A 26,728-nucleotide genomic window follows, 5' to 3' on the forward strand; every position below is an offset into this window, starting at 1 on the left:
TATCTAATTCAGGGAGGAAGGATACACCCTGGTCAGGCTACCAGTCTGTCACAGGGCTAGAACAGAAAGACAGACAACCATTCGCATTCACACCAACGGCCAATTAAGAATCACCGACCTCATCGACCTGAGAGAAGCGCTGAGAGTGCAAACATCCACCAAAGTAGGTCTCTGTGTGGGCGCTATTCACTTTAAGGCAGTAAAAACATATGCATCTGAATATACTTGACATATTAAAGCATTCATTCTAATGTTTAGTAAATTTGTTTAAATGTTTACTTTATTCAAGTGAATAAAGTTTTTGATCAAAGGTGAAGATTTTATATTTATTCAGACTTTATGTATTGTTATAAAGGAGAGGTCAAAGGTCACATGCAACCTGATATTTTTCATCTTTACACAGTACTTTGTATATTTCGACTATACACAGCTCATATAGTTCCTAAGTTATAAGGTTTTTGTTCATTTCTGACCAATAAATACGTAAATTGATCCCTATAAGGTTGAATTCCTTCAAAATGATCTGAGCTATCATGTTTACAGACAGAATGACACACATGCATTCAAACACCGCCGAATACATAACGTCTTTGGTGGAGACCACCAAGACTGATTAAAACTAAGCAGTGTTAATGCAAGGACTGCATGGTAACATCAGGTGGAGTGCATAATAAGTTTGGAAAAGGCGGATGGGGTAAAAGGGCCGGCGTTGGATCAGACATCGGGAGGAGCGTCACAACCGCCTATTCTTTAACCTTTCTGAAAACGATAACCCAACATTCAGGCCAAGCCTCAGACTTCTGCCTCCTTTCTCACTCTTCTTTCTTATTTGAACAAACGCTGGAGACAGTGTCAGATTAAATGATTATCACGTCTCAGCTCTCTCTCTCTCAGCGATGCTCGGCTTTTCTCTCTTTGCCGACATCCTGCCCTGCACTCGATTTAGTTCTGTTTGAGCATGACCCAACCCCGTGTCCTCGATCCTCGGTCGCCGCTAGGTTTGTATGAACACACAGCTGCATGTGCTTCCAGATGCCTAAAAAAAATCACAGCAAGACTGATTTAGCTTTCGCTTTTAGACGAAATCTCCACGTGAAAACATTTTTATTCTGTCTTTCACAGAGGAACTATTTCTAGACTGTCTGCTCTGGTTGTGGCTTAAAACAGTGCCGTCAACACTGACACGGGGCTCATATTAAAGTCTCAGCTCATCCACTACAACTGTTGCGTTGCGAAGTGTCCTCACAGGAGAACTTATTTATCAAGCAGACAGACTGTCGCTGTAATGTGAAAAAGCTGCATATGGGAGACGTAACACCAAACAAAAAAAAGGGCGTCAGTGCATCTGCAGCAAGAGATGTTTCGGATCATTTCACAATGAGCCTGGGAGCTCCTGATCCATTTTAGTTCCTGTCTGGTAGCATAAGAAGACAGACAACTGTGTCCTCAAGGAGAAACGTTTGAATCCCCTGCAGCCCTGGCTCTACTTGGATAGGTATAAATAGAGCCATGCAGCACCTCCTCTCTTAAATCATTCTCTTTCCACTTAGTATTCTCCTTACTCCTCTCCTCCTCCTCCTCTTCTCGGTCTCATTTTCTTGCATCAATCCCCCTCTATCACTCTGTCTGTTTTGGCATTTGGGAAAGTTGAGTGGTAATTGTCTTTTGAGGGATGATGTCGGGCAATCATGGCAGGTTATTTAATGTCATTTGCATAGGGAGCCTGGTGGAGCAAAGTAAGTGTCATCCTGCTGTGGGCTGCTTTTTGAGTGACACATTTCACAGAGGGGGAAAAAAAACTCCAGAAAAGTATGACAAGCAAAGATGTGTAGAGATAGAAGAGAGACAAAGTGTGACGGAAATGGAAATTTATGGGCATTAATGGCAGTTTCACCTCATTAGCATTTCCTCCTTCTCATCTTTCCTCGGCATTTACATCTAGTTATGCATCAAGGCGAGATTGAAATTTATCAAGGTGCTCGGCCATGTTTGTGTAGGCCTCATAGATTCAGATTTTGAAAGAGGGATTGCTCTTTGAAGCCACGGCGGCCAGGAAGTGATGGGGGAAGTTTGACGGAGAGGGGAGGGATGGAAGACGCTTTGATGTGCAGAAATAGACAACATTAAAAAGCCCGCTCACTAAAACACAACGTGGGCAGTGTCCTGCGTCTCTGGACGGTGCATCAGCTTAGGTAAATATAAAGTGCAGATAGTTGCACGTGGTTTTTATGGCAGATATGATTTCAGAAACTGTGAGCCTATTGTGCGAGGACTGCACAATCCAGGGTGCCAGTTTTTTTTTTTTTTTTACTCAGTGAACATCCATTGCGTCCATGCATGTTTCTCTCCTCCTGTTAGAGATGGCACTTCATCAATAAGCGTGCTAATTAAGATGCATCACATGGCTCAGCCTGATATACACAGATATAGCTAGAATATTAAAAAAATCAGTTTCAGGCCCTTGAATGCCTCCCATAGATGGAGTAATGTCTATTTTGAGCACTGAAGGGCTTTAGTGGTATCAACAGACAGCTGTTAAGAGTGAGTGAATGAGTGTAATTTATCTTTCTTGTGCTACACTCCCCCAGGCTTTACTGTGAATAGTAATATTGTTTTTTTTTCCGAGGCTGTACAGGATGTTTGTTTGTAACATGGTTGTGTCCCCTAATGGATTTCGATCTCGTCATCACACGGGGCCGATGACCTAAGTGTACAGCAGCTATAATCAGGGGTTAATGTGGGCCGGAAAGACGTTCCTGCCCTTCGATTAATCAGCAGTTAAATCTGATATATTACTGTTGATCCTGGCGTTGCTTCCAGTGACGGCATATTAGGTTTTTGATTCATACCTAATAGGAAAATAATGCCATCTCGCAGTCCGGTAACATCCAGTTTACCTCCCGTTTTCTTCCTTTCCTTCCTTTTTTCCTTCTCATCCCTTTGATGCGTTTATGGAGGCGATATCGATACAGCTGTGGCTGTGGTATCTAGGTATTGGATCCATATTTAACTGGTCACTGGATTATATTTGTGTGAAACATGTTATGTGTATATTAATTTTGTGTTATTCAAAATTTCTAAATAACTCTTTTCCTCACACTTCAGCATTACACCTGATCTTATTGTCCTCCCACCTGCCAAATCCCCCTTTATGGGTGGCTGTAGCTCAGGTGGTAGAGCAGATCATCCACTGATCGGAAGGTTGGTGGTTCGATTCCTGGCTTCCCCTAGTCTACATACCAAATATCCTTGGGCAAGATACTAACCCCAAATTGCTCTCCGATGCATCCATCGGAGTATGAATGTGTGTGAATGTTAGCTAGAAAGCGCTTAGAAAGATGTGCTTGTGCGAATGGGTGTGAATGGGTGAATGCACAAGTTGTGTAAAGCGCTTTGAGTGCTCAGATGAGTAGAAAAGCGCTATATAAGAACCAGTCCATTTATCTCCTGCCTGTAATCAATATTCTCATATGAACAGTGCCTCCTGTGATTATAAAATCTACAACTTTAAACTGAAACCACTACGACCGTTTCTGCTGCACAGAAACAGTTTATTTCACATTTCTCTTTATCGTTGAGTTCAAATTTCAGACTTCCTTGAGGGAAAATTATGGAGACAGGTGCTGTTTCCGCTGCAAAGTGAGAGTCCAGTAAGGAAGCTACTGGTAAACAAATAAATAAACAAAGAAACACATAAATAAATATAACAAAGTAAAAATTCAAATTTTTTTTTGCATTGTTCAATTGAATTGAATTGAATTTTATTTATATAGCGCCAAATCACAACAAAAGTTGCCTCAAGGCGCTTTGTATTGCATTGTATGACTGAAATGATTTACTTGAGGAATTTTTACTTAACGGGTTAGCAACATATGTGTTAGGGAAATCACATTTTGGGAGGGGCTTTTGCCACCCAGTGCCCTCCCGCTGGATGCACCCCTGACTTTGAGGTCGGGGTGAAGACATTAACAGTGGGAGTGAATGATTCAGGGTTACAGGGTCTGACTGGAGACAAAAGCAGAGCTACAGAGAGTGAATTTTGTAGAGTTTGTGTTGTACAGTTATCCAACTCAAAATGAACCATAAATTAATGGTTTTGAAACACCCGAGGACAGTGACACAAGTTGTAAACAACTCTGACATATCATCATCTTACTGAATTGTTATGACAGCCATTCTAATAACCACTTTCCCTAAAAATGAACTACATCCTTACTGCTTTCATAGTAATTAAGAGAGCAAGTAGCAGCTGGGTGATGCTAAGCACCTGATCACCAATAATTGTGTGCACCTCTGTAAAAACAGAGGTTTTGGTAGTTTGCAGGTTCTGAGAATTCAGATGAGTGTTAACACACAAGAAGAAAGGCCTCAGAAATTGGGACACTTGATTGCACAGCTTAAGTTCACAAAGTTTTACTTGAACAAAGCACCAAAAGACTTCTGGATCACTAACCTTTAGACGGATGATACTAAAGTGGAGATGTTTGGGCTTAACGCACAACACTACATTTGGAGAACATACCAGCTGTCCAGCATGGTGGTGGAGGGGTACAGGGATGGGCTTGTTTGGGCACCTTGGAGTCACTGAGTTGACCGTAAACGCCTCTGTGTACTAAAGTATTCTGGAATCAAATCTCAGGCCATCTGTCTGGCAGCTAAAGCTTGGTCCAAACTCAGTCATGCAACAGGACAACGATCCCCAGCACAGCAGCAAGAATCAAGGTGCTGCTATGGCCCGGTCAATGTTTAGACCTCAACTCAACTAAAGTGCTTTGGCAGGACCCTGAGAGAGCTCTGCATAAACAAATACCTGCAAACCTCAATGCACTGAAGCAATGTTGCACAGGACAGACAGAGGCATTGATATTAGAGTGAAACAGAAAACAATCATTTCAAGTTTTTGCTGCTAAAAGTGGTTCTACAAGCTATCGAATCCTGTTTTTCACAGGACTGTACGTAATCTGCAACATTAGTAACTACTAGTTGTGCTGAATTGTGGAAAAAATAGATAACATACCTCTTACATATGTGTAGCCCTTATATTACTGTACCTTTAAGTTCTCTCATACAGTAAAAGCTGAAGCTGCCCATGGTGTCAGTGAGATCACCACCTGTTCCTGCTTTAGCTCTGTCTGAGGCTCGTCAATCATCCCACAGATAGCAGAGCTGACAGCTGACACTTTTAATTTCAGTTTAACTTCATAGCCAAAATGGCTCATGAGATAAAAGCTTGTCAGAACAAGCAGGCAAACACAACACCCTCTTGGAAGTGCATGCAAATGAAGATGAATACTCTTTCTGACCAAAGAGAGGAAGGTGCTGGAGCTGAAGGTTTTTACTGCTGGAGCTCTGAAGCTCACACGGACTGCAAGAAGCACATATGGGTATTGATTAGGCTGTGTTTGGAAGCAGATGAGCAGCCTTCATTTGCAGCTAAGCTCTCGTTCTCTTCCCAGACGATAATTTGATTCATGTTGTTGTTGGTTTCTTATGCTGCTTTGCATCTTAAGCAAACACAAAGTTCCAGAATTAGGTCACTGATATCTTTTCGTTGGCACTGCAGGTCTTCTTTTTCTAGTATGGATACATCCGACCAGTCACCCTCGCCCCCTCCTCTGTTCAAGACTGTCGCAGGAAGGGGGAAAAAGTCTCCAGGTGTGAATCTGAAAAGTGTCTGTGCTGACAGCAGAAGTGATGAGGCTGGATCATGAGGGGGTTTCATGCTGGGTGGTTTTCTGACTGATGGGTGTAATAAATCATAACAGCAATAAAGTCTGCCTGGAATACTGACAGGAAATCACTCCTAAGGCAGAAGCTCAAAACAGCGCATTACAGCGTCTTTGAATATTGTTAAGTTGATATTGTTGACAGGGCGGGACGAGGGTGGCGGAGTGATTACTTTTTCATTTGGAAAAGTGGCGAATAAATTTGTCATTTCTTCCGAAAAATAATCTCACTCGTCAACTTTTCGGTATCCTCTTAGTCTAGTCAGACAGCGCAGCGCCGGACACTTGACAGCTTGTCAGTGAATAACATGACTTATATACAAAGACACACTTATTAAAGACTAACACTGACACTGAAGAGGAGATAGCTGGGGTTTCACCTGACCTGATCAGTTTATGAACTGCAGGAAGAATCCAATGTGTTTGGCATGCCAGCATGGCATGATGTGAGGTGAACATTGTTATGTAAAGCAGTGAGGTAGTCTTAAAGGGAATGATTTACTCTCATATTTGAATTTGTGACAGTGTAAAACTGAAGAACTGAATCCTCGGAGAAAACTGACACATTACATCATTTAACACGAACTATGTAATGTGCAGATCTCTTCTGCCATGGTAGATGCTTCTGAACTTTTTATCTTTTTTTAATAATAGCACTGTTTTAACTAATGCTGAAAGACGGTCGCCAAAATGTGGTCATGTGGTGGCCCACCAGAGGGCTCCACTCACACCTAGGTCAGGAGGAGGGGTTCTGCTGGTTTTTGTCGCAATGTGTCCAGTTGTAGTTTGGAGATGAATAAAGTCGGAATGGAAAGTTACAGCTTTTATGTCGTCTGTACCATACCTCCACAGCCCCATTTTTGCCACAGTTCTTACAGAAGTGACCATCGCTATCTCTAGAAAGTCTCCGTTTTCGCTGTCCACACTGCGACGCAAAAGCACCGTTTTCATATGTATGCGTTTTCGAGAGCGTTTTCAAAACGATGCGTTTTCCATGAGCGAAACCACCATCTCAGTATGGATGGAAGGCCAAAACGGAGAGAAAATGATGCGTTTTCAAACGAAAATGCATTAGTGTGGACGCAGCCTTAGGTTGGTAGGGAAAAAAGTACACTCTCTTTGAGGGTGAGTGGTTGCTGGAGGTTGCTTGGTATTGATAAGTGAACCTGGTCGTGCAGAGGTGTAAGGTACTGCACTGAAAATCTCCTTACAATCCGGTCTCTCAGTCTGACGTCATTAGCCGTTTACGGGTCCAAACTCTGCTTCAGTTCCCAAACTCAAACAAACACTGCGGCATCACTGCGAGTTACAAACTGTCTAAGTTCTTTCATCTTTAATAAACTGATCAGTGTGGCTGCTCTACCAGGTGTAACAATTAAGTTTAACATCCAGGAATCCATGAAAACATAATTTGTGAAGTTTAACGGAGTTAAAAGTTAGCAGGGAGTTAGCTCACTAGTTTCCATCTAAAGATGATATTGCATGTTCTGACTGAGGGATTTCTGAAAATTCAAAATGTACAGCTCTGCTATCAGTTATAATAGCAGACATAAATGAAGACAGAAAACTAAACAGTAGTAACGTTTGTAGGGTTACTGAAGTTGGGCTAGCTGGTGTATCATAGTGTTTCATGGTGGCTAGCTACACAGCTGTGGTTAGCATAATATAAACACATTAGCAAAGTGAGGCTGGAGGATGAACGCTAACTTTTTCCCACTCGATAAAAGTTAAAGTACGGTTTCCCAATGGTTAGGGACAAATGTAATCGCATGGCAGGGTGCTGTAAACGGACCAAACTTCAGTCAGGAGAACAACTGAGATAATCCATCCACGAGGTTAGTCATTAATATACTGATGCATGGGCTGGGCTGTGGTTACATTGTAAGGTTTTAAAAACTGAGCTTTAAAACGTGCTGCCAAATAGTGGCAATAAAAGCCCAGAGAGGCCGACAGCGATCACTGACTTTTTTAGGGGCTTGTTCAGATTAAATAGAACAATATACAAAGCATAAAAACATGTTAAAAACACAACAGCCTTAATAAACGCAGAGTAGTTTGGTAATAGTTTTCACGATTTCCCATAGTTTGCATGGAAGACCCCAACTTGTCTGCATACAACTGCTCCCCATGTGGGAGTGAAACTGAAAAGTGTGATGCAAACAGGAAACAGAGAATGTTCACCTTCAAAGTTAAAGTTGTGCTTCTGAAACATGTTGGTAAGGCAAAACCTTTACTTTGATAGCAAACGTTATCAAATCTTTTCAAGTTTCATGACTGTTGGGAAAATCGCTGACGAGTACCCGAAAAAAAAAAGTCTGTGTCTGTCATGCAAACTACAGCCAGCTCTGGCAATGCACTAGTAAGCAAAGCAATCACAGCGGGGATTTTGGTGCAGCACCCAGTTGTTTGCAGTTGATTTCATGCAGTTATGTCCAACAATCACCAGCCAACCAGTCAGGGAATACAAATTTTTCTTAGCTGCAAGATGTTGTCAAGTCCTTGGCAACCAGTTTCTAGGCATGCGTGACTGAGGCATCAGTTTGCATTGTTAAAATTAAGCAGGAATTACAATTACAGGCACCTGAGTCAAACTCTTAATCTTAAACTTAAGCTGGATTCTGTCTTCACCAACTCTACAAAACACGTGTCTAGTTTAACCCTTTTCATCTTCATCATTCAGTCTCTTTATCAGAGATATTTTGCTTTGTGATTTCACACAGTGAGACTAGATTTTCATAAAACTAGAACATTTTATCTTCCTCTTTAGCTTTTAAAGTAAAGCAGAGGATTTCAGTCATATTAGCATTTTACCACAGTGTGCTTGTTTCATGGATATCTAGCCTCACATTACCTTCATATCACCAGCAGAGTTTATTTAGCAAATATCACAGCACCATTTGTATATTTCTTTTCAAGTTTTTACCAAATATAGACTTAAAAACAAGGCAAACATGTTATTCACAGGATTAGAAATTAACACCAGCAAAAGGCCCAGATCCTAAAATATACAGTGTAGCTGTGACTCATCGAGTCTTTCACTTTTTTGACAGTTTCTCGGCAGCATTTCCATCAGTTTATTGTGTTACAAAACGGGGGAGTGATTAGACTCTCTTCCAGAGATGTTGATCCTCTTGCTAACGTGGCCTGTTAAAAAAAATCACCACTTTTCTGCCAAGGACAGGAGATTTTAACGCAGTTCTGCGTCATGAGAGAAATAACTAAAAAGACTCAAACCGAGCTTAAACATTTGAATTGTCTGCAAGACCCCACATGCTTCCTTTTCGTATATTCTGATTCGCACGTTCATTCTTTCTTGTCTATCTTTTATTACAAGACAAAAACAAAGCTCCTTCTTGTGTCCAAGCCATTATCCTGAGAGGTATTCAGTATGGGCTCAAGAAGTCCTGTGTCTTCATAACATATTTGTCTGAACAGCTTTCCTGCTTTGCTGCTTCCTCGTTTCTCGGTTTGCTTATTATATTTTATGCCTCATTTGGTCTGTTTTTGCTTCTCAGCTGTATTCCCTCAGTCACTTGGCTCATAAAGCAGGAGTTCACTGAAGAAGACATTTTCCCGAGGCTTTTTGTCTGGACAGCGGATCCAAAGAGTCCAAGCCAGAAGAGTCGTGTGAAGTGAATTTTTCGCTTGATTAGGCCGATTCAGCGTGTATCGGCTTCATGGATTTCGGCCTTTTTTGTGCCGTGTGTACTGCATTCATGCAAAATCACTTTGGGCCCAAACCTCAGAAGAGAAGACTTCAGAAAGTACCGCAGGGAGAAATGGGCCCATTGAGGGATGATTTCCAAGTATTATTTTGTCACTATCATGAATTAAATATTTTGTTTTAGCTGACTTGCGGGTGCTCATTATGCACCGTGCATTTCATATAAAAATGACTGCTGGCTACATGAAAGTTTAATTTGGTTCATCCAGCTAATTGCTGTGTGATTGATTATATAATTACAGACTGTTTGTTGGCTGTTACAGTCACAAAGCTCTGGTTTTAATTCCCCAAACTGCGGTGATGCCGTGTGTTTCACAGCTGTCCGTCTGCAGCATGTAGTGCTGCAAAAGCTCTGTTTGCATTCCTGGTACTAAGTACACGGCCTGAATGTTGCAGGGTTGTATTTTCTCCTCAGCCTCATATTCCCTGATATTTGTACTGCTCCTCTGAGACTACACAATGCAGAGAGAGCGAGCGAGAGCCAGAGACGCTCTAGTTTTCTCTCTGTAGCCTTAAATTCAGCAAACAGCAAATGCTCAACAAATAACGCGCCCGGTCTCGGAAAGAAGATGGATCTAGTTCAGGCGCATCAATTTTTAACTTTATCGCTCATTAGTAAAACATTAAATGAGAAGAATCGTGCAGACACATCATCACGTCATCTCTGCTGATATTCCTTCAGATCATTGCAGCGAGAACAAATGTATCCAACGAGATCCTGATTCTGCTATTTGTGAACAAATGTTTTCATGAGAGAGAGAGCTGAAGAGAAACTGGATCTATTCTCCCTCTACGGAGGCCAGGGGAGGCTGCTGACACCCTGACTGAGGGAGGTAAAATGGTGATAAACAGTCCAGGTGAGGAACTAAGTGGATTATAAGATGGATCATCTCTCTGCAGCATGATGGGACACTCTGGGCAAACACTGAGTCCATGTGTGTGTGCGAAGAACCGATGAAGCACACTTACAGTACTGCCAAAAAACAAACACACAAAAATCTATCTACTCTCTGGAAATTAAAAGATACACTTCAAACATGCACTATAATAAATGTCTGTATTTACCTGATATCAGATCAATACATTTGATCGACATTTGCAGTATGGCGCAGCACTGAGGCGCTTCTGTGTTACTATCTTAAAGTACAGAGAATTCTACATAAATGAAACTTATTTCCTTTTTGTGTACATTCTTCACGTACGTGTTTCAGTCGTCCTTTTTGGTGAGATTCGCGGAACAACGCGGCCATTAAAGTGAACCCCTGCAGTATTGTCATCACCAGCCACTCGAATGAGTCGCACTTAAACAACAAGTGGCCGATAATAACGGTGAAATGGAGCACTCAGTCAGTTGTTGGCATTACGGTTGGAGGCTCACATTAACTTGTTGAACTCTGTTTAGTTGAATTACATTTTTGAACTTTTGAAAGAGTGATTAAAACCACGAGGAAGCACAAATATTCCCCTCAAGCCTGAATGAGATTAATAGTCTGCTAATATTCTGCTTCACATTATAAACTCGCCAGACACTTTATTAGGTACACCTTGCTAGTACCAGGTTGGATCCCCCTTTTATCTTCAGAGCTGCCTTCATTCTTTTGTGCCATAGATTCAAAAAGGTGCTGGAAACATCGCTCCGAGATTTTGGTCCATGCTTCACCTTCCACCACACCTGCTTCACCTTCCACCACATCCTAAAGATGGTGACTGTGGAGGCCATTTGAGTACACTGCAGTCACGGTCACGTTCAAGAAACCAGTTTGTGGCACAATGTTCAGTTCAGCCTTTATGTTGCTACACTTGAAGGATTACGTACTACTCGGTTATTGCACAAAATAATTTGTTGAAATCCTGAAAGCTTTGCACTTTTTGTCCAAAACCACTTTGCAGCATCACTTGTAGTAGAGTAGCTGTTGAATTATTATGCTCAATTCTTCCTTATTGCATCACCTTTTCAAATAACACCCATTGCCCTCAAGCACAGCAAGCTGCAAAACAACTCAGCGACTCAGCTCGGCCCCCTGGTTAGAGCGAAATAACAAAAGCTTTGGAACATTTATTAATCTGTGTTGAGTCTTTTCATACTCTCTGAGGTCAGAAGGTAGCTTCATATTGTGCAACTTCTTGCTCAAGTGCACTTCTGCCGTTCAATCTGAGCTTCTTAAAAGACCCAAAACGTTGGAGAACCCATTTCACAGCCTTTACAGTTCATTTTTCATGGCAAGTAGTATCAATATCCTCAATATACACTATGCTGACTTCCACATTCTTTACACTGAGAGGCTGAGTTACCAAATATTACTTCCTGAGGATGTTTCACAGCCCACACAAAGCCAATAACGAGCACAATGAATATAGACATCGGCTTTAACAAACATGCAGTTTCACGTCTTCCTAACTGCTCCAGCTACAGCTCACTGACGCAGCTCGTCAAGTCATCGCAGCATCAACGTTTGCTTTCCTTGTCAGGGTGTCAGAAGAAGCCGTTAGCAATGTAACACTCCATCGTCACACCTCTGTTAATTATCAGAGGATGTTAAGTTAAACTGCCACTGTAAAGCAAGCAGGCAGACCGTGCATACTTCCCAGGTTTAGTTAACTACTTGTGTGTATTCAACTTCTGCAATTACTGATGCATCACAGCAGTGACATGCTTACTTTTAAATAAAACTTTTGCTCACTTTCCTCATGCTTTTACTTTCTTTCACCTCTTTGAATCTCCAATTAAACAATAATGTTCAGAAATATATAATATATGTATGTACATGTAAATGTGTCGCTCCACCACGGTTGGAACAACATTCACTACATTGCCAAAAGTATTCACTCGTCTGCGTTCACACATATGAACTTGAGTGACATCGCATTCTTAATACAGATATAACAGCTTCTTCTTGGAAGGCTTTCCATGAGGTTCGGTGTGTTTATGGGAATTTTTGACCATTCTTCCAGAAGCACATTTGTGAGGTCAGACACTAATGTGGCTCACAGTCTCCGCTCTAATTCATCCCAAAGGTGTTCAGGTTGAGGTCAGGACTCTGTGCAAGTTCTTCCACACCAAACTCGCTCATCCACGTTTTTATGGACTTTGCTTTGTGCACTGGTGTGCAGCCATACTGGAACAGGAAGGGACCATCCCCAAAGTGTTCCCACGAAATCGGGAGCTGAAATTGTCCAAAATGTCTTTTTATGCTGAAACATTAAGAGTTTCTTTTACTGGAACTAAGAGGCCGAGCCAAACTCCAGAAAAACAACCCCTCACCATAATCCCCCCTTCACCAAACCTTATAGTTGGCACAGTGCAGTCAGACAAGTACTGTTCTCCTGGCAACCACCATACCCAGGCTCGTCCGTCAGACTGCCAGACGGAGAGGCGTGATTCATCACATCTCCACAGCTCTAGAGTCCAATGGTGGTGTGCTTTATACCACCGCATCTGACGTCTTATTTTATACTCCTGTGGCCATCGACGTGATTGAAACACCTGAACTCAATGATTTGGATGACTGAGTGAAAACTTTTGGCAATGTAGTGTGTCGTCATGTGTGTGTGTGTGGCATGTCTTTAAAAACAGACTCATCCAGCACCTCCACCAGGTTAAACTGTGGCTGCCAGTGCTTAAGTATTGTGGTTGTTTCCCTCCACCCAGCTGTATTGATCTTTTCTCCTCAGGGCGGCTATCTCAAATTAGCAAATAGATCACAGCACCTTGAGAAGCAATTAATTTGGCCTCGGAGGATCTCTTTGTACTGTGTGTTGGAGCATGTGGGGATATAGATAAAGGAGCTAATGTGGGTTATTATCAGCTGCTTAGACGAAATTGATTCACATGGTTAGCCAGACCCCAGGCATATGAGCGGTCTGGTGCAGCAGAACAATCAGAAAAATGATGCAGGAAGACACGGAAAACACGAATAGCTAATACACCAAGCATGTCAGGACATCATGATTAATCTGATATAATTCTGCAAACCTGTTTTCAGTTAATGCAGCTGATAAGAGTGATACTGGGCAGAACTGTGCCCACAAGATCACCAGCATCTACATACTGAAGTGATAAGAGTTACTGCACACACCTCCCCTGTCCTGGTAAAAGATCTGATCAGGCAGATAGGTGGTCTGTTTGAAATTCTTGTGAATCTATTCCAAGGCTAACTTACACGTTACAAAAACAGACTAAGGACATTTTTATTGAATTAATCAACTGCAGCTCTACACCTGTACAGCTTCCATAGGAATTAAGAGTGTAAGCAGCAGCCAGGTGCTGCTGATCAAATGCACTTGAGTAAATGATCATCAGCGAGTGTGAGCACCTCCATGAAAGCAGATGTTTTGGCGGTGTGCAGGTCTGGAGCGTTCAGGTGTGTGTAAACACAATGCTAAGAAGGAAAAGCATCAGCAACATGCTCAAAGCAGCAACTGTTACCTCCCTTTCACGGTTTGGGAAGGGTTATAAGTCCATCATTCTACCATGAGAAACATCATTTGTCAATGTGGAAGCCATAGATGTCCCAGGAGTGGACATCTGGGTAAATTCACCCTAACAACAGACTGTGCAATGCTCAGAGACTGCAAAAAACCCAAGAACTACATGTCAGACTCTACAGGCCACAATTAGCTAATTAAATGTTAAAGTTCTGACAGTACAATTATAAAAAGACTTAATCAGTATAACTTATTTGGAAAGAAGACTATCTTTTGGATGGATGACATAAAACTGGAGATGTCTGGTTATAATGCACGGGGACACATCTGGTGAAGTCAGCGCAAAGACCATCATACCAACTGTTCAGCACGGCGGTGGAGGCGTGGTGATTGGGTCTTGTTTTGAGATCCTTGCAGCAAATGAGACTGCTATGAACTCTTCTGTATACCAAAATATTCCAGAGTCAAATGCAAGGCCATCTGTCTGCCGGCTAAAGCTTGGCTTAAATCGGGTCATGCAATAGGACAATGATCCCAAGCACTGCAGCAAATCTACAACAAAATGGCAGAATAAGAAAAGAATCAAGGTGTCGTAATGGTCCAAAGTCCAGACCTCAATCGAAATGCTGTGAAAAAATGTCAAGAAAAACTTAATGAACTGAAGCAATGTTGTAAAGAAAAATGGACCAAAATCCCTCTACAATGGTGTGACAGACTGATACAGTACAGAAAATGATAACTGCAACCTATTGATTCTATGAGGTACTGAATCCTAGAACATCCAATCAAGTATATTGTCTTTTTTTAAGTGAATGAACAGTTTTGGAACTTTTGGTTTCCAGATGATCTACTCAGCATCAGAAATTTTCAGAAAAAAATGACCAAAGAATAAATCCTACAAGTGTAGGCAAACATCTAAACCTGCCAGTTTTTTAAAGAAAGTTCAACTACAAACTTAACTTTAGAACGATAATAATGTTCACTTTGATCAACCCTGTCAGAGAAGCATTGCTATAACTATCTCTATACTGAGGCTTTAGCTCGAGGTGCTTCATGCTACTAGAATACTAGAAGATGAGGCAGCGCAGGATTATATCACCTCTACTTTCAGCCTTGGAAAGTCTTCACAATAAGCGACAGGGATTTTTTTTTTGTCATGCAGATTTTACCTCATTGGGTCTAGTCCTGTTGTGCTGTGCTTGAACACATTTCGTGCAGCCTGGATGGAGACATTTAGGATGGGAGGGGAAAAAAATCAGGAGTGACACACGAAAAAGGTCATGAGCCGGACTCTAATGCTTCCTGCAATAAGGCAGCATTGCTGTTCTCTAAAGGTTGATAAACTCAATCCCCAGTGCCGTCTGAGTGCAGATAAGAGCAGCAGACTGTGCAACCACTGCTGAGCGGCTCGCTGGGACTGCTGGGACTCTCTGAGCTTCGGAGCAGGGAAAGTTTGATAGAAGCATTGCTTGTAAAAACCTGAGAGAGATTAGCACTAATGAGCTGTGACTTGCTTGTGGAGAGAGTGGACTGTTAATGATGCCTTGTTGTTCTGCTGCTTCTCACACATACTTAACGCTCACATGCTTGCATCTTTATGCACTGAGGGTTTTTGGTTTTTTTGGTGTGAGCATCATTCTCCTGCCTCTGTTCACCCTGATTTTTTGTTTTCAGCTGCCTTTAATAAAACTGCATCTACACTCATTCATATTAGACAGCTGGAGTCACAGATACCTGAGGATGTTGCAGTGAAATTGCTTTAAAAAAGAAAAAGAGGCAGCGGGATTAGAGAAGGCTCTGAAAGCCAAACACAGTGTGAGACAGTGAGCTTCATAAACGCGGCTTTGTCCCTTTTCACCTTCAACATCCACGCCTCAGTGTTTTCTCCAAATATGATCAATTATTGATGGGGGAAACCAGCATGAAGGAGGCTGTCAGGGTGCATTTTTCTCTTTGCTGCATGATGTGGGGGAAACCGTATTTTGGGACAAAGTGTAAGTGGGTCCGTGCTGTGAGAGTGGAAAAATAAAATTATATATACATAAGAAGGGATGGAAGAAATGCAGTCCCTCGACAATTTACTGGAAACAAAGAGTCCAAAATTTAATAAAAGGTAAGAGCAGAGATGAGGATATAAACAGGGAAGCTGAGTCAGAGAGCAATAAAAGAAGACGCTGAGCACCGAGGGAAAGGGAAATGATGAGTGCGAGCTTGGACTACTTATAAAATGTCTTGTCCTCCACATCGTTCAAGGGCCCGCTCCGAGAGCCCATTAAAACAGAAGCTGACTACTCTGTTGACATTTTGTGATTTGGATGTAAAAAATGATGTGGAGGCAAAAAAAGAAAAAACCGAAAGGTGCTCGGGCAGTTGCGAAAGGACAGCAGTGAGAAGCATCGGGGTGTTTCTCGTTCTGTTTCTTCCTCTTGATGTTTTGCCTGTTATTTATTTTCTCCATTATCTCAGTTTTTCACAGACCCCTGTGCCAGCAGCCCCTGTCTCCATGGAAACTGCAGCCAGCGCAACGGCAGCGAGGAGGGGGAGCAGGCCTACGCCTGCGAGTGCGCCGAAGGCTACGAGGGGGAGAGGTGCGATCAGATCCTGCTGGACCTGCCGGCCGCAGACTGGGACCCCGCCACCCCATCCGCTCCTGAGCTGGCCACCCCGGTTGCCTCCACGACCACAGCTGCCACTCAGCCGCCGCAACCAACCACCGTCCCCACCACCACACCGCCGCCTCCTCCCACCCTGCAGCCATGGCAACCCAAACCTGGGCAGAGGTTGCTGGTAGTGCCGTGGGAAGCAGACAGGGTGAGATAACCTCTACAGTAAATTTAAGCTGCTGTAGAGCTTAAATTTAAAAAAAAGTACAAAGATTTCATGCTGTGTGGTGATGCGTGTGTGTTTCAGGTGACCGAGGGTCTGCACTGTGTGAGTCCTGAGCTTTGTGAGCTGACATCAGGAACTCTGACTCTGTCCCTGGAGGTACCTGAAGAGACGGCTGTAAAGTAAGAGTGCCATCAAGTACCTTTTATAACTCACTGCCGTCCCCTTAGAGCAAGCTCTGATTAACCAGAACCACAGCCCGCAGGGCAAGCTCTACCTGTGGGGCCTTATTTATTCATCTCGCTCTGTTTCCGCTGTATCTGTCTGGTTTCTTTTAACTACTCGAGAGATGCCGTTTGCTCAGCAGACAGAATGACAGCTTAATTAAATTTTCCCAATAGAGATTCAGAGACCAAATAAATCTGCTTGGGAATACGAACCCGGAACATGTTCGTGTACATGGAAGCTTCTATAAATTCAATAAACGCACACACAGTCATCCAACTGAAATAAAATAGATAGGAAAAAGACAGTTTGACACCAGTATTGTGTTTCAGTCATGTGTCATTGCTGCTAAATTACTCCAAACTAATATTAACACAGGAACTACGATTTCTTTTCACTCTGCCATTTCGGTAAACCAGACTTTAAAGGGCTTTGAGGTTAGCCCTTTAAAGTCTGAGCTGTAAAATAATTGCCAGAAAATTCAGATTTTTTTGAAAATGGAGAGTTTATTGAACCTTCTGATGACATTTTAATGAAATATTAATTTGCCTATATAAATTTTACTACTAGTGGTAATGACACATGGCTTTTTTCACACCTTGGTTCATGTGATGAATGGATAATAGTGGTTTAAGACCCTCTTAAGGGACTACCACTAGGGTTTAAACATCTGGGACTCTCCACCTTTTAGTTTTAGAGGTGACGAAACTTCTCGGATAAGATGAGAAACATCTTCACGAAACTTAAAGAAGTCCAGTCGCTTTCTTTCCAAGACTCCCATAACGTGGACGACTGAGAACCTACACAGACGAAATAGCGCTGACTTTAAATACACTAGTTTTCAACTAATCGTGAAGACAGTGCTTCTGTCTGCTCAGCTGTGGCATGCACTACACTGCATGTGATACACACATGAGAGTACGAGAGTGTTGCGAACACTGGAGCTGGAGATGCTCTGCTCGACAAACCATGTGATGACATAATTTCAGAGTTCCCTGAGGATAGTCTTTTGCTTTTTATGCTGTGAAGAAAGTCTGTTTCATATCAGCGCTCTATCTGTGATAGGCCACTGTCAGCCAATAATATTGACAAATCAATGTCTCGGACACACTCTGATGGAAACACCTGTTTGTCTGCAGTGCTTTGGAATTATTAGTCTTCTTCGATCCGTCCATCGTGGGGGAGGGCTTCAGCATATCCCAGCTATCACAGGCCGTGTAGACCCTGGACAGGTGATCAAAGTATTTTTGTAGTGGTGCTATAATGGAAAAGAAACTCCTGATAAAGGGGTTTGAGCTGTATTCACACCATGTATGTATCCTAAATCAGCTATTTTCCTGCCCTCATAATTTGGAGTGCTTGCTTAGCAGTCTAGTTGTAGCAGTAGCAATTTTTATTTATTTTTCTGATACTTACAACTCTTTCATTTACAACCAGGAAAATTTCCCATCTCAGCTTTTTGTAATTACCGTGTGAACAACATGACATGAACTTGTGGCATTAGCTCAGTGATGTGGAAATGCCCTCAGGAGACGGTGTTGTGGGGAAAACTTTCACCTACAAGTGGCCAGTGATTGCTTTTCACCTCTGTGTTATGTGAGCACACAAACACCAGAATCGAGCCTAAAAAAACATCTCAGCAAAATTAGCTCGGCTCTTTGGCTCCTAATCAGCAAGAGGAACAACAAAGCACGCTGTCCAGTATATCGGGCGCATAATTATCATCAAGATACATTAAAATAGATTCTGCTTTGTGCAGCCTTTCATCTGCATACTTGCATGCAGAAACTTTCCTTGGAAACAGAACACAGCTCAAAGATTTTTAAGCTAATTGCCTCCCACTTGAATCCCCTCATGACTCGGCTCTTGCACGTAAGACTCTGGCGTTACGTGACTGAAAGTGCGTTCTGTCTTTTCGGAGCTTGTTTGCTCGCAAACTTTCTTCCTCTTGCTCAGTAAATAAGGGTCAGTGAATTATGCTGAAGGATTGGTCAAGGTGAATGCTGGGCGTCCTTGATGTAGAACCTCGTTACATATTGCAGGCACGACTCGGGCCCCTCATCACGACCGCAGACCGAGAGCTGCGAGTTAATCAACTGCTGCTGCTTTGTTTTCATACTGTATAATTGCACATGACACCTGAACGCACGCCCAGATGCAGGCAGTGAAGGGCACTCTTACAAACCCGACGCACCGCACTTAGGAATGAAGCAGCAATCCAAAAGTGGCATCGATTTAGAGATGCTGATAGTATGATGATGAAGCTGCACATCCCAGAGAGGCCGGAGAGAGTAGTTGTCATGTCTCTAAACAGACGTGCGTACGCTGAACCTGAGTATCACTCGCAAGACTATGAACTCTTTTAATATAAGTGCTTTGAAATAATAATAATCACTCTAAGTCACAATTATTCACTGGCCACGAAAAATCAGCCAAATGCCAACATGAAGTCGAACACAGCCTTACACACTCCCGACACGCATGAGTGTAGAACATTCAAATGCAGGACTAGCTGTCAGATATCACACGGCACATTTTCATTTGAAGATCCCCGGATATCTCGGCTCCTCATGTTGCGCCTCAAGCTGAAGCGAAGGAAAACTCATTTCAGCTACAAGCAGCCCGTCCACCATCTTATTACTGCAGTCACTGCTTGTAGCTTCACCTCCAGGCTCAGCCCGCCTCTTTGCCGCAGCGCTGTGGGACAGCCATCGTATTGATTCATCCAACCTGCCCTCGCTCCTCAGCTCAACCCTACAATATATCCTTATGGACCACAAAGTGTGCCTGGCAGACTTCTTTTTAAAAACAAAATTGGCTCACTTAAGCAGTTCTGTCCTCTTTTAAATAATAAATTTAGTGCTGTGTAAAAGTCTTAGTCTTTAGTGATGTTTAAAAATAGTTTTCCAGGTTTTCTGAAGGTCTTTCTTTGGGCATTGTACGGTGGCCCTGAGAGACCAAACGGACAGCAACTTAAGAAAACACCAGCAATGAGAAAAATGCTGCAAAAGCACACAAAACACAACGGAAATAGGAAAAACGACAACGGAAATGGAAAAAAGAAAACGGAAATAGGAAAAAAACAGATTTCCAAAAGCACAAGTGTTTCTGGGGAGACAATAACCCGACGGACCAGTTGCAGGAACCAAAATGTGCTAAGAATTGCGCTGGGAGACACTTAAAAGAAGTGGAGGATCTATCGGTTTTGTGAGGAAAGAAAAGATGAGAGGTACGTGTGTTAGCCTAACTATTAGTCATCAGTATTATATGAATCATGATAAAACACACATACCATGTTTTGGGTTCCTGCAACTGGTCCGTCGGGTTATTGTCTCCCCAGAAACACTTCCCCCCCTTTTTTTTTTTTTACCTAGTTCTGTTTTCGTTTTTTCCTATTTCCGTTGTGTTTTGTGTGCTTTTGCAGCGTTTTTCTTATTGCTGGTGTTTTCTTAAGTTGCAGTCCATTTGTCCTCTCAGGGCCACCGTAGCATTGGCTGCTTTTTTACTAGATTTCAGTCCACTTCATGTACCTGACCATTTTCAGAGGAGTGTTAAGCCACTTAAAACTCACTTATGAATCATTCAAGCCCAAAAAGGCATCTAATTCGAGGTATGAACCAGTGTTGTGTCTACAAAGAACCAGTTTATAATTGTGTCTTTAAGTGCTTTGTTACTCGCAGCCTGTCACAAAACGTAGCAAAAAAATGCCAAATACATCATAGTAAGATAAAATATTTGCACCGATAAGGTGAGAGTTGTTAGCTGGATACCTGGCATAGTATGGGGTGTATCCTTAAGAAATCTGAGGAAACTGGAGAGTGGAAGACAAAAGAAGAAGTATCTACAGCAGATACAGTAGAATCTGAAAGTCATGTCCTTAAGACACAGGAAAAGATTCAGCAAAGAGTCCAACAAGACCCGAGAGATGCATCTGAGCCTTCAGTTGATCATCTACTGTTCACTGAAGCCTCATCAGAAATGGTCTCAGTGGAAAGTTGGCTGTCAAGAAGTTATTCTTAAGGAAGGGAAACATGGAGAAAAGACTGATGTATGCCAAATTACACAAGAACTGGACTGAAAATCAGTGACAAGAAGTCTGATGGAGCGACGGATCCAAATGAGCAATCATAAGTATGTATGGAGGAGATCAGGAGACAGGTACAGCAGTGAGTGTCTGCAACCATCTGTCATGGTTTGGGGCTGCGTTTCAGCCTGTGGTGTTGTGGATCTTGTCAAAATGATGGAAATACAGAATGAACACAGAAAAGTAGCATCACTTGCAACAACTTGCTTTTTCTTCATAACAGTGTTCCCAAACATGCTGCCAAAGCATACCTGGATAGAAAAACACTGAATGAAACACTGCGTGTCATGGATTGGCCTCCCCAGAGCCCGGACCACAACATTAGTGAAGCAGTGTGGGATCATCATGACAGAGAACAGAACAAAAGGCAGAAACATCCAAAGAAGAGCTTTGAATGTCCTTCAAGAAGCCTGGAGAACTATTCCTGAAGACTACTTAAAGACATTATAAGGAAGTTGGACTAAGAGAGTTCAGACTGGTTATTAAATATTGAGCTTATTAGAATTGTATAAACTCTGTTTATGCCTCATATACTGTATTGCCAAGTACACTTACACATGTTATAATAAGTCCCTGCACCTATTTCCCATGACTGGTTGGCTCAGTACGTTTACACAGCACTGCAAATATATCAGCCTTTAATTCTGAATAATTTATTACCATTTTATATTTTTTCATGCCGGCAAAGTTGACTCTGATATTTTATATTTTAATAATGAATCAAACAGCTTGTTACAAACACTCGTGTGCGCTTATTTGTCAAGCCAGGCACATCCCGTATCTGTCATTTTTTTATCCTAATTTCTCTGTAAATCTGTTTCATCTGTGGCTGAGTGTATGAAAAGCACATAGAGGTAATAATAATAATTACTGCTCTTATAAGCAACAAGCGTTCATTAGAACAGATACGTGACGGCGGGAGCTGAGAGCATAATCAGATTGATTTTTGTTTTTGTTAATATTGGATGGATTAGGTGTGGGAGTGGGGTTAGAGGGCTTCTCAATTGCATTTAAACAAGAGGAGGCTCATTGAAGCTGCTCCCTCTCACAACCCCCAGTGACAGATTTCACTCTGCTCTGCGTGGCGATCCAGCTCGGCTCAGCTCGGCTTGGCTCTGCTCTTTACTGTCTCTTCAGCAAGCAGCTGGTGGAGCTCGGCGTCTCTGGCAGAAAACATGCCGCGCATTGTTCTTCTCGCTCTGCCCAGAGGGATTAGATCATCCTACTGGCAGCATGATCCCCAGAACAGTAGGCCTCCAGATACGGGATTTACCCTCATGGTCCGTGTTGGCTGTGGCTTTGGTAGCAGTGAGATATGGACTGAGCTCTGTAAATACTTTGTCTCATCAGTATCATTTGGGTTGCTGATCTTGGCCTCTGCATAGACATTAATTTGGAATTGCTCAATAACAAGTTTGTCTAAATAAGAGACAAAAGCGATGATTTTGGTGTCACTGGTATTTTTATGTGACTCATGTTTGAATTATGTGGTCTGCAGAGACCTCCGTGTCCCCAGGGGTCTATTTAATGGCTCAGTGTGAATGATGGATGCCAGCAACACTGGCTGTATTTCACAACTCTATTCACAAGATTCACAGTGTTTCCACAAGAAGCATCAACCTCTCTGGCAGTCATTACTCACAGACCTGACTATAAGCCCAGCTTGGACTCACCAGCAGGAGGACAGTACTTTAATCATCGGTCCTGGGTACGCCGCACAAAATGTCCTTCGGTACAAAAGCTGACTGACTGTTGAGCTGCTGTCGACCATGACGTGTGCACACGGGATGATATTTCACCAAACTTCTTCTTTTGAATAAAACAACCATTAGCAGAAGCAGGCAGCTTCACATAGAGGATTCATTCATGTGTCTAATATTTCAAGCTGACATGCTGACATTTTAAAAAGGTTCATGGCTGGCAAGATGGATTAAGCCCTCACTAGGTATACAGTAGCAAAAGCGTGCACTACGTGGATTGTGTTTGAGCACTGAGTCTTGAATTTTCTTGTGCAATCTATGATTTACACACTGAAGGCTGTAAGCGTTCGTCACGAGCTGGGAAAGCAGCCTCCTCATACTTGACTCCCTTCCTGTCTCTGCTCCAAACAGGGTCGTGGTGAATGCCAGTGGAGCTCCCGTGCTGTGGCGAGTGAACGAAGAGGGTTTCCTCCGTTCGTCCATTTTGAACGGCACCACCATGTGGTTCCTGCAGGCCCCGGATGGACTGGTGGTGCCAGACCACTTGCTTCCCCTGGGACAGAACTACTTCCTGAGTAAGCCTCCAGTGTCCTGGTACTTTTTAATAATGCCTTTTGGCAAATATTAGTATGCAAACACAGGAAACTACAGTAGTGGACATGTGCCAAACATCAGCATGTTAGCATTTAGCTCTGTGTTAGCATTTAGGCTTGAGCTGTATTTCTGGACACAGAAGCCAAGAATCTGGATTTGTCTTTACAAAAGCTGGTAAATCAGGATGTTTGGCTCATAGATTGTATAGAAATTGTATAGAAAATATGGGCATACAGCGCTTAACAAATTTATTCGACCAGCTGCCATAAAATCAAGAAAACACTTTTTAAAAACTGAAAATTATGTTATTTTTTAAGCAAATATTAAACTGAATTCATGTTTTCATATCCAAATTTGAGCAGAAACACTGCAAATGAATTAGGCGTAACACTCGACCACTAAAAATAAATGTTCAGGAACGCAAGTAAATGGATGCAGTTTGGCATCTTAATCAAAAATAATAACGCACTTGTACTATTTTTCTGCTTTTTTTGATAAAAACATTTAATTTGAACATTTATAACCACAAAGATTATAGATATTATAGATTAAAGAGCTTGTGCTTATTGGTGGATTAACCAGGACAGAAACATAACAAACAAGAGCTCAACTCCCCCTGAAGGACAGGGCCTATATCAAATCTGTGATGTCAGCATTGGTAATATAAAATCTAGTGTAGTGATTTAATTAATGTCAAAATATAAAGTTAAAGAGCTCAATGGCCCCCTAGTGACTAATATATTGGTTCAAAGTTTGGAGATGATCCAATAGAAACTAAAGTTTTTTCCTAATTCGTGTGACTCTGACCCTTGACCCATAACCTTGAAGCACTACATACTAAAATTGCCTATTTTATTAACTTTGCCGATATGATTGGAGCAGAATTAGTTGAAACCTTTAGCTTCTATAGGCTGTAAAGATTTTAAGATTTAAGCGTGTTGTACAGCGGTCTCCGTGCCCTGTCATAGGATACATTACTTGATATGGTTTCTGGAATTTTGTTTTCAAGGTCAACTTTGACCTTGCTGCCTAAGAATGAAGGTCAAGGTCAAATGCTTAGCCCACCTAGGTACTCATGTCCCCCAAGGCTTGGTGTATGGTTGTGAAGTTTGAGGATGATCTATAAAAAAGATTGTGAGAAATATAAATAGATACTCCCTCGATGACTCCAAACCAGCCATAATTTTATTAAAACTAGATACATATTAACAGAGAATAGTGTTTTTTTCTATCATTTAATGTGTATGGCAGTTCATCCAACAACCACAGAAAAGCTGAATTTGAAACATTGTCAAGAAGCTCCAAATAGATCATTTACAGCCGAGCCAAAAACATCAGAGGATTAATGAATTTAAATAAGTTGTAATTGCGGCGTTTATTCTTCAGTGTCATCGGGGGAAAATAACATAACATTTGCATATGTGAGTCAGAATGTTTTATTTGCATACCGAACAGACATTTATGCTGATATTCCATCTGTGTTTTAATACCGAGCTTCACACGGACAGTTTTTGAGTATTCACAGAGTGGTGCCAAAAAACGATGGTGTGAGCTGCAGCGGGTGCCGCCGGGGGTTAATTGGAGCCTCGCTCCTTTGACTGAAGGGCTGGCTGACCCCTGTGTGTGCTCTACATACCTGATGCTGTTTCGCTACTCTTCCCGGCTGCTGACCTTGACACGTCTGGTAACTCGGTGGCAGCTTCACCAGAGAGAGACGGAGGGAGGGAGAAAGAGAAGGACACGGGGGTGGGGTGGCGGCAATGACACTGGGGAGTTAAATCAGAGAGAAGAGAGGATGAGGAAGGATGGAAGAGGGAGAAAGAAGAGTTAGATAAGGAGGGAGCAAGGGAGGAAAGGAGACAACAAAGAAAGGGATTAGAGGAAAGGATAAAGGGGCGTGAAGGAGGCGTGAATGAAGGACAATTTGTGGGAGAAGGATGAAGACGCAGGCGGTATCGCTTTTATTGAATAAAAATGCTTGCAACAAAACCAAACTCACATCTACGCATGATTTTAAGCGTGCTGCATGTTTCCCAGCAACATGCAGGGGAAAGGAGGAAAGACACAGGCACCCATCTACACATGGTATGGAAACGCCATGATGCTTGTGGCCACGTGCTTTCCTTGCAGTTTAAAAGCGCAATGACTGTGCAGGTCCGACTTTCAGTGTCATTGTGCTGACGACGATTCGGTCGGGGATGACGGAGGAACACGCGTCGTTCTATCAGGGCTCCGATTGGCCGAGGAGCTTGCATCATCGCTGTTGTCACCGGTGGTGTTGCTCCAAAAGAATGGCAGGTGATATCCACTACGAAGCTATTTTTATCCGAGTGCCCGCGAAGCTGTCAGCTTTGATTGAACCTATAATAGGAGATGTTCTACATTTATAGATGCAGAGATGGGGAGAGACAAAGACAGAGAGGCACAGTCTCTATTTTGGTCACTGTAATGAACTGCCTCCATCAGTTCTTTTATTACCACTTAAGTTTTATGCAGTTTTGGGGCAGCGGTGTGTACTTTTCCTAAAGCATTGTTAAATGAAAGCTGTGTGTGGCTGCTGCAGGCCGATGCTTGATGATTCACTCAACATGCTAAAAGGCTAAAAGTACAGCTGAGCGCTAGGCGAGAAAAGAGAAAGGCTTGCCAAGAATTCATCCTCTGGGGACCAGGAATCCTTTTAAAAACTCTCCAAAAGGTGTTGAGATATTTATAAATGCTGAGCCGTGTCTGAAAATAGAAAAGAAAGTACATCTTCAGACTGCTGTATGGTTAAAAACTCCACCACTGAGTCAAATTATCCATCCAAAGAGACTGCGTCTGTACATTTCACATATTACTGTACTTGTTGTATAAATGAGCAGATTACACACTCTCTTGTGGCAGGTGTGATTCGCGTTGGCGCTCCCACGGCCCCGGAGGTCACGCTCCGTCTCAACCTGACGGTGAAGGCCAGCAGCTGTGTGGAGCCCGGCAGCAGCTTCAGTGACCCTCAGTGCTCCGGAAAAGGCAAATGCATCACCCAACCCTCTGAGGTGAGAACTCCGGGAAATAAAAGCTGAAAACATAGAAACGTTTCTTTTCTTGACCCGAGAACACGTTTCAGTGCTCGCTGATACAAGAAGCTACTTTCAGCAGTCAGTATGTGACTAAAATGAAGAGTCCTTGCTTTAATTCAAAGGGTTTTGCAAATTAAAGCCATTTTTATGCACAGCCCTCCTATAGGTTCAAAATTAATGGGACAAACTAGCATATATTAGGGTAATAAATAAAGGTAGCTCCGCTGAATGGGTACACTCATCTCTTTATAGCTTTCTAATCTAAAACATGCAACTTCAAAAAAAGCAGAATTCCCATCATCATCATCAGAGTTGCTCTGTTTTGATCACTGATCACAAATTTAATAGCTGGAAGAACAAACACTGCG

The 26,728-nt window shown here is 42.4% G+C and overlaps 1 protein-coding gene across 1 annotated transcript in view; it reads left to right on the top strand.

Moving 5' to 3' along the window:
- Positions 1–26,728, top strand: part of dner (delta/notch-like EGF repeat containing) — a 67,907-nt gene that overhangs the window by 19,435 nt on the left and 21,744 nt on the right. The window contains exons 2-5 of the mRNA XM_005474472.4: positions 16,342–16,686; positions 16,786–16,883; positions 23,122–23,285; positions 26,188–26,336. Of these exons, the coding sequence (XP_005474529.1) occupies positions 16,342–16,686; positions 16,786–16,883; positions 23,122–23,285; positions 26,188–26,336 (756 nt within the window). The remainder of the gene's footprint in view (positions 1–16,341; positions 16,687–16,785; positions 16,884–23,121; positions 23,286–26,187; positions 26,337–26,728) is intronic.

The sequence above is a fragment of the Oreochromis niloticus genome, linkage group LG14 (assembly GCF_001858045.2).
Source record: "Oreochromis niloticus isolate F11D_XX linkage group LG14, O_niloticus_UMD_NMBU, whole genome shotgun sequence".
Taxonomy (NCBI): domain Eukaryota; kingdom Metazoa; phylum Chordata; class Actinopteri; order Cichliformes; family Cichlidae; genus Oreochromis; species Oreochromis niloticus.